Here is a 9,285-nt window from a genome sequence, read left to right as displayed (position 1 = left end):
CTCCTGGCTCTTTCATCCAGTTTGGAGCAACGCCCTGATCCAGGGAGTCTCTGTGTTGCACCAAATACCTTCCACTTTTTAATAATAGACTTATGCTAGGCAATGATAAGGTCTTTTATTCTTTTGTTTCCATCTCCTGCCTCATGCCTTTGCACAACTTTATCCCAGAGACGTTTTGACACTCCCTTGCCACCCATAGTTGGTTGTTCCCTTCACTACCAGGGACTGAATCCAGATTCTGTATTTTATTTTTTTCTGTTGGTGTAACCACATTTACTTGGATGTTAAAAGTTGCATTGAGTAAATACAGCTGAATAAAACAAAAGCATGTTTGTCTTTATTTCAGCCTACAAAGCAACAAAATGTCATTATTTTAAAGGGGGGTAATTATTTACTACACACACTGTATAGATAGTTGCATATTTTTCATTTGGGGTTTTTATGAAGCAGCTTTGGTTATTTGAATATATGACAAGCATTCATAGGGATTACTGATGAGATAGTAATAATACAGGAAGACACATATACACACACACACACACATACACACACATAAAACTAAGCATCAAATCTGAGACACTGGAGTTCTTTTGCGGAACAAACACATGAGCTGCGCTACATCGTCTGTAAGTGTCCATGTTCTTCTGAACCTGTTCAGATTGTCTCTATATTCTAGAATTTATTTCATTATAAATCGATTTGCATAAATGTAATGTTTATCTTTTTGTTTGTATTTATATTTATTTGGTTACTGGTTAATCACTGCTGGTTGTGCACTTTGCAAAAGAACACATCTGAGCTTTCTAAGCTTTAATTAATTACGAAACTGATAATTATGCACTAATTACAATAAACACTGTGTTTAATGAGCATTTCCATGAACATCTGAAAAGAGGGACATGAACGAAAAAAATCTTTCATAATTTATTTTAGTTTTAATTGCATTACATTGATTACATTAATTGGATAATTGATAGACATAAGTTTAAAAATATAAACATATATTAAATGTGTAATTATATATAAGGTTTAATTATGGGCAGTACTTATTTATTATTATTTTTTTATATTTTAAAATGTCTTTTTGTACTTGTGATATCTGTTTATTTAAATAGAAATATTCGGTGTGGAACATCATTGAAATAAGTTACAGCTTTACCTTTGACTTTTACAAAGCATTAAGATTAGAGACCTTTCATGTTCATTTAAAACATCCCCTTATTAAACATCATTACATGAACCAGGTATTAATCAGTTTATGATCAGTCGAGCATGCATTGTGGACGTCCCTATGAATCAGCCGTTACTATGAAAACGATATTGTATTAGTTTAGATAAAGTGCATCTGTATGAATACATGTCCTTTATTATTAGTCAGAAAAGTAACTTGTGTATGATGTGTGTATTCTGGAGGACAGGAAGATGAACATCTCCAGCACTCTGAACTCTTCCGTCCACTCAGACGTCTCGGTGGAGTACATCATCAAGCTCACCTTTGTTATATTCATACATGTGCTGAATTATCTCCTGGGTCTCCCTCTGAACGCCAGCGTCATGGCACTGATTCTACACGGGCGTAGGAGTTTGGATCCGTGTGACGTCTTCACTCTCAATCAGGCCGCTGTTGAAATCTTCTTCCTGCTCTTGGCGCCTTTCCACATCAGTTGCGACGCGAACTTGGAGCTGTGTCTCTATAAAGCGACAGGCTTCATCATCGGTGTGGGGATGCTGGTGCGCTCTCTGCTCCAGTGCTTGGTGTGCGTGGAGCGCTACATGGCCGTCGTCCATCCCGTCACCTTCCTGAGGTTCAGACCTCTCCGGTATCGCGTGCTAATCTGCGTCCTGACCTGGATGAGCGGCTTGGCGTGTGGCGTCGTCTGCATGTTCCTGTTTCCCTACCTGCCTTACTGGGTTATCCTCGGCTACGCCGTCTTCATTCTGAGCATCAGCGTCTTCAGCTGTGTGTCCATTCTGAACAAGCTGAGACACCCAGGACCGGGGCAGAGGAATGCTGACAGGGGGATGGAGGACGGAGCCAAAAAACGTGCCTTTCAAGTCGTCGTCATGAACTTGCTCACATTTCTGATACAGAACATACCAATCTCTGTCACTTTCTGTATGCAGGATACCTTGTCCATGATGAAGTTCACTCTGGCTCTAGCGATCAGTCTGGCCATTAACATCATCATGGGGTACATGAATCCGGTTTTTGTGCTCCATAAAGCAGGAAAGCTCTCGTTTTTTAAATCTGTGTGCTTTTAAAATTTGAATTTGATTGAATCCTGAGATATTTTAGTGCTCAATGTCGTTGCAGGGAATAATTATGAAATAAATAATCAAATAAGTGGGTGTGGCCTGTCGACTTGGCTTAAACCCAGCATTAAAGTAAAAGTATAAGTATCTGTCACTCTTTAATGTTGCATTTAAAAAAGCATTCATGATTTATATGTAATCTGCTCAGCTTTGCGCCTAGATTAGACGAGTGAGCTAGCTGTACTACTTATTAGTTATGATATAATAAAGTGAGAAAATCCAAACATTAGAGCAGTTCTCTGGTGCATGAGTGCCAACATTTATTCAGTTTCTGCTCATATTTACTTCCTGTTTCATGTAAATAGAAGAAAAGCCTCACAATTTCAGGTCATGTCCATATGTTATGATTTACAATAAAGTGGCGAAGGACGTAGCAGACACTCATTGCTAATCAGCTTTAGAAGCAACGTATATGTCGAGTAGCTGCTCTAACATGGACAGGCCACGCCCACAAACAATTTCGAGAGAATCGTAGTCTTTGGTATGAAACGTAGCCTTGGAGTGTGAGGTGTTTAGACACAGCGTGTGTTATATTTCACATATTTTTTGCAGTTTTTCTCAACAGTACTTGGCAGTGTCTGTGATACGGGTACAAACCTGCGCTCTGTCAATTCCGGCCCAAATCAGAAACCATTAGAACTTTGTATCTCAGAATGAGATCTGTCCACTATTATAAATCCTTTAAAGTTTCTGCTGTGTGTGTTTATATTTAAGACACTAATAGACAGTTATTACACATTAAAATTTTCATGTAACTCGGATAAAATGAATAATAACATCTGAAACAGCTGAAATGTACTTAATACTTAATGGAATGTAGTTAAAGTCTTTATTATGTACAGAACATTGAGTTTTAGGTTTCAGTGTGTGTACTGTTCTGAAAGGATGAGTAAATCGGACAGCACTCGGTTTTGCCTAAATGTGTTTAATGTCTTCAATATTTGCAAATGTTTATAAATAATAATCTGCTGTTGTGCGCCGGTGCTGTTTTGCATGTTCGAGAGATGCTTTGTTGCAGCTTTCTGGAGCTCAAGCAATCATTATCTCTGTCCCAAATGGTTCAGCCATGACGAGGCCTTAAATTCATGGCAAAACTGGCTAATAACTCCGTAGTTATACATAATTATGTATTTGTATATTGTGTTACCATGGTAACCCTAACAAGCTCAATATGAGTGACATCATAGTGTGATGCTTCTTTAAACGCAACCCACTAAAACTTATGGAAAAAATTGGGTATTAACTTCTTAAGTAAAATTATATGAAATGACATCATATTGAGTGATTTCTTAGTGTGATGATTTTTTTCAGCGGGCCCAAGCACTGCTCCCTGTTGCTTTCAAAAATATAATGAGCGCCCAAGCACTATGAGATCAGCCCTATAAAGTGTCACGGGCCCTCTTGTTTTTGCAAGGATTACTATATATATATTTTTTTTTTTAGATACATTTTTCCGGGCCTTTTCGAAGGTCTTACCTTGTTTAAAAGTCCCATGAAAATCAGAAAACAGGTTGCTGCCATCAGGACGCCTGAAAGTTTGAAAGCCAGGACCTTCACAGGAGATTTTGCTACCTAGTTCATACACCCTTGTACGTATGCATATGAAACTCAGTCCTGATCTAGATTTTATTACATATGTAATGGGCTCTAAACTGGAAGTCATTTATTTTGGGTTGTTTGCAAAACGCACCAGATGAAATTTGATATACTCTGCCCAGGAAATGTATGTGATCGGCACCAAACCGGGCCTTTAGGATCCCAAGCCATCTCAAATACAGTAGCTCAGCCATAGTGAGGCCTTAGACTTGTGTTTAATAACTTATTATATATAATTATATATTTGCATAACATATTATGTCATAATAGTAATCTAAAGCTTAATGTTTAAAAAAAAAACATCACACTTTTTTTTAAGCATTACACAAAAACTTACAAACATGCTTAAAAAAACACAGGTTGCATGAGTGGCAATGGCACAGATAATTGGGCCCAATATTGTTATTATTATTATTATTATTATTATTATTACTTTTATGTGTTTACATCTGTTGTTTCTCATGACTTGTTTCTGAGCTTTGGTAATACAAATGTCTATATTTGTCAGGCCAATAAAGTACACTTTGAGAGAGAGAGAGAGAGAGAGAGAGCAAGTCAGCTTAATTGTGTTCCTTTATTTTAATCAATCATAACGTATCCACCTTCAAAAACATTATTTTATATACTTCAGCCTAAATAAATATGGAAGGTGTATACATAAATACACAAACACTTAATGATTTAAACTAAACAATAAGAATTCGAATTTTTTTTAAAAAATCAATTAAAGGCTCATTTAAACCTTTTAATTTAGTGAAAAGATGAGAGAGAGAGAGAGAGAGAGAGACAGAGACACAGTAAAGATCAAAACAAGACAAAAACAGAAATATATTTATATATGTGTGTGTGTGTGTGTGTGTGTGTGTGTGTGTGTTGATTTCACTGAAAGCTGCAACAAAGCATCTCTCGAACATGCAAAACAGCACCGGCGCACAACAGCAGATTATTTTTATAAACATTTGCAAATATTGAAGACACATTTAGGCAAAAACGAGTGCTGTCGAATTTACTCATCCTTTCAGAACAGTACACACACTGAAACCTAAAACTCATAAATGATTTTCCCACTGATGAGTGCTTTAATTAATGTCTGGTGACTCATCAAGTTTAGGAGCAACAGATGCTATTGCTTGCGTTGCAGCCGATGTGAAAAGGCGCCAGGAGCAGTGAGAAGCAACAGCGGCCTGATCGAGAGTGAAGACGTGTAGAATCAGTGCCATGACGCTGGCGGAGAGGAGGGAGACCCAGGAGATAATTCAGCACATGTAAATATATAATAAAGGCGAGCTTGATGATGTACTCCACCGAGACGTCTGGATGGAGGACGGAGGAGTTCAGAGTGCTGGAGATGTTCATCGTCCTGTCCTCCAAAATACACACATTATACATTATTAAAATTACTTTTCTGACTGATAATAAAACAGGAGAAACGTTTTTAACTATCATAAAAGGAAACCAGTGACGAGTGTCGATACTAAAAGTCAAAGTTCCCTTACCAAATAATTTGCTAAATAAAAATATATCACAACCATAAAAGATTTGTTTAATTAAATAAATACTGTTTAAAATCAGATTTTATTTACTAAAAAAAAAATCTTGTTTGCCAAAGTTCATAGAATAAAATAATAAAATAAAAACATTCTACATATTATATATATAATTACACATTTGATGGCTGTATGTTCATAAACTACAGCATGTCTAAAAATGATCTAATTACTGTAGTTATTGTAATGCAATTAAACTAAAACAAATAACTTACGTAAGATCTTTCTTCCTTCATGTCCTTCCTTTTAAATGTTATTATAGGAAATGCCTAAATAATAATGTATTGTTATTAGTGCAGAATTATCAGTATTGTAATGAAATAATTAAAGCTCAGATGTTCTTCTGCAAACTGCACATTAGACTCAGAGTCACCGTCTGCAGTGATAAACCAGTAAACAAATAAATACAAATGAAGAGATAAACATTTAATCTTAGGTTAATGGATTCATAATGAAATAGAATCTAAAATAAAGAAAAAATTTAAAAAGGTCAGAAGAAAATGAACACTTACAGACGGTGTTTGTTTCATAAAAGTGCTCAGATTTGTGTTTTGTTTGTGTGTGTGTGTTTGTGTGTGTGTGTGTGTGTGTGTGTGTGTGTGTGTTATTACTACCTCATCAGTAACCTCACAACAGAGAGAACAGTCTGAGGTCAGAGAAGACGGAGGTCCTCCACCATCTTCCTGGCCTTGGTCCAGCACAGCTTGCTGTAGATCGAGTGCAGGTCAGGGAGGTCAGTACAGGTGATGCGCTGCTGATCTCACCACCCTCTGTAGAGCTCGTCTGTCCTGCATGGTGCCGTTCCCCAACCAGGTTGTGATGTTTCCCGTCAGGATGCACCTTGGAGGGAGGGCAGTCTGAAGTTCATCAGGCATCTGGGGTGGTAGAGACGCTGCCGGGCCTTTTTCACCACGGTGTTGATGTGACAGGAGCATGACAGGTCCTGCGTGATGTATCTGAAGCTCTCCACTCTCTCCACTGGGCTCTCGTTGATGACGCCGGTCTGGTCCTTCCTCTCCTTCTAAAGTCCACTATTATACAATCATGTTGTGGAGCTGTGACTCAGGACTGGTTGAGTGAGGGGTCTCACTCTCTCTCTCTCACTCACTCTCTCTCTCTCTCTCTCTCTCTGGAAGAAGAAGAAAAGCTGCAGTGTAGCTCAGTGTGATGTTCTTACTCTTGATAAACACTAGGGGGCAGTGTGTGCTGTAAAATTACAGCATGTAATAATATAATAATAATCAATTTCTTACAATCTTTACCTTACCAAATAACTTAAACAATGTGCAGAGGACTATTTTTTAAAAGGGAAAAGGTTCAGCTGTACTTAATAAAAAAATTAAAGATCTAATTTCTTTATTTATATAAAAAGAAATCTGATTGTACATAGTGCAACATAAAGCTGGCAAAATTATAATTTTGTTATAGTTAATGTGTTAATTAGTTAATTAGTTATAAAACATTAATGTGATTTAGCACAAATAATTTGCTTAGTTAAATATAAATGCATAAATCTAAATATATATTTTAATTTACTTTAAAGCACCTTATTATTTTTCTTATTTTTTATACTGATATTTATATATACAAAATTTTAAGTTTTATCATAAAAATATCAAGCACACAAACATAGTTTTTGTCTTTACATCAGTAAAAACTTGCTCTTTTTATAATATCGTGTATGTTTCATACATTGGAAACCAGTCTCAGAAAATTTCATCACATCATCACGCAAAACTGTATAAACAGAATTTAATGCAACTTTGGTCCTTCGATATCTGACTGAAGTTTTAATCTGCGACATAAATGAAATCAAAATGTTGAGGAGAAGTAAAGTTATGAGCAGTTTTGTACCAGATTATAAACCACATGTTTTGCCAGCGAATGCATCAGACTGTGGGCGCGTCTTAAATCAACCGCTCGACAGAATTTAATGAAACTTTTGCAGCACTTGGACACCTGCACCAATAGATATTAATTAGAAAAGATAAAGTGAATATTTTGACTGGGATTAGTTCATATTTTCACTTTGGCTGAAATAACAGCGCTGAAGTGGTATAAGTGAATTTTAACACGCTGGAGTGGTTTTAAGACAAAACTTCATCTTTATCCTTTGATCTACTTTTTCTATTTCTTATCTGTGATTCACTCTCCGCTCTCTTAGGCGTACACGTGAACGTGTCCATGTCCTCTCTTTCCTATTGATTGTAATAAGTTGTAATGACACCAGATTATTACCAGTAGATTATTACAACTCCCAAGATCCAGTGGAATCCAACACAATATCATTTTATCACAGATAATAATAATTATACATAACATCACTGATTACATTAAAGATCAGCAGATAATTTTTAGCTTTAATATTTTAATATTTAAAAAAGATTTATATATATATATCACTGACTCGTTCGTGAATCGATTCTCCGGTTCAAGAGAGTCGACTCTTTCTCACAGACAGCGGATCTCCCAAATTCGTCACCCGCCCCTACACCCCCCCCTCTCCCCGCCCCCCCTCCCTTTTCTTCCCGTGATGGTGACAGATGGAGAGGGAGCGCGCGAGTGCGCGCGCGGAGCCCGAGGTACCGACACTTCCTTCGTCATCAGCGTTAACGCGTCGCTACTTTCTCTGTGTCTCGCGCGCGGTGCGGCGGTGCGCAGCGGAGCTGAGCGGCGCGCGCATTAACGGGAGCACCGAATTTGGGAGATCCGCTGTCTGTGAGAAAGAGTCCACACCAGTGAGAGGACACGGAGATGGAGCCCCGCTGCCCGCGCGTGCACGCACTCCGCTACAGCTGACTAAAGCACGCGCCACCATGAGCACCGGAGCGCGCGCCAGCTCATCACCGGCGGTGGCGGCGCACGCGGAGGGCGAAGAGATAGAAGTGCTGGAGAGCGGGGACACCGAGACCGACCTCCCCGCGGACACCGTGAGTCACACCTGCAGCCCAAACACCCGATTAACGCCTGATTAAAGTCTCGGCGCGCGAGACACTGCGACCGGCGGGAGTTAATGCATCACGTCATCCGGACTGGAGGTGTTTAATTCAACACCGGAGCGGTTCACTCAACACTGCACACAGGGGGGCCACACACACACACACACACACACACACACCAGCAGGTTAGAGGGTTAAAGGCACCCAGAGGAGTTTAAACACCAACACTGTAGGTTTGAGTGAAGGGGGTAATTAATTAAACACCACATCACTTCATTCAACACTGCAGGGGTTAATGCAAAGGTCACGGTGTTTATACTGTTTGTACATGTTCATTTAATACGAACTGGTTGCGTTCTTAGAATGTGCTACTATTGCAAATGAGTTAAAGACCAGAGGAGTGTTTACACTGTGCATCACTGTACAACACTGTGCATCACTGTACAACACTACATCACTGTACAACACTGTGCATCACTGTACAACACTGTGCATCACTGTACAACACTGTACAACACTGTGCATCACTGTACAACACTGTGCATCACTGTACAACACTACATCACTGTACAACACTGTGCATCACTGTACAACACTGTGCATCACTGTACAACACTGGACAACACTGTGCATCACTGTACAACACTGTGCATCACTGTGCATCACTGTACAACACTGTGCATCACTGTACAACACTGTGCATCACTGTACAACACTGTGCATCACTGTACAACACTGTACAACACTGTGCATCACTGTACAACACTGTGCATCACTGTACAACACTGTACAACACTGTGCATCACTGTACAACACTGTACAACACTGTGCATCACTGTACAACACTGTGCATCACTGTACAACACTGTGCATCACTTTACAACACTGTA

General features: G+C 38.8%; 2 protein-coding genes across 2 annotated transcripts in view; both read left to right on the top strand.

Moving 5' to 3' along the window:
* The first annotated feature begins 1,422 nt into the window (after positions 1-1,422).
* Positions 1,423-2,262, top strand: LOC128526737 (proteinase-activated receptor 3-like). Its single transcript, XM_053498871.1, has one exon. It carries the CDS (start codon positions 1,423-1,425, stop codon positions 2,260-2,262), a length of 840 nt encoding a protein of 279 aa, XP_053354846.1.
* Positions 2,263-8,037: 5,775 nt separating this feature from the next.
* Positions 8,038-9,285, top strand: part of rhbdl3 (rhomboid, veinlet-like 3 (Drosophila)) — a 21,682-nt gene continuing 20,434 nt past the window's right edge. Inside the window, exon 1 of the mRNA XM_053499276.1 lies at positions 8,038-8,386. Within this exon, the coding sequence (XP_053355251.1) occupies positions 8,273-8,386 (114 nt within the window). The 5' untranslated portion in view covers positions 8,038-8,272. The remainder of the gene's footprint in view (positions 8,387-9,285) is intronic.

This window comes from Clarias gariepinus, chromosome 6, assembly GCF_024256425.1.
Source record: "Clarias gariepinus isolate MV-2021 ecotype Netherlands chromosome 6, CGAR_prim_01v2, whole genome shotgun sequence".
Classification (NCBI taxonomy): domain Eukaryota; kingdom Metazoa; phylum Chordata; class Actinopteri; order Siluriformes; family Clariidae; genus Clarias; species Clarias gariepinus.
Note: the sequence above shows the minus strand (reverse complement) of the source record. Positions and strands in the feature narration are given on the sequence as shown.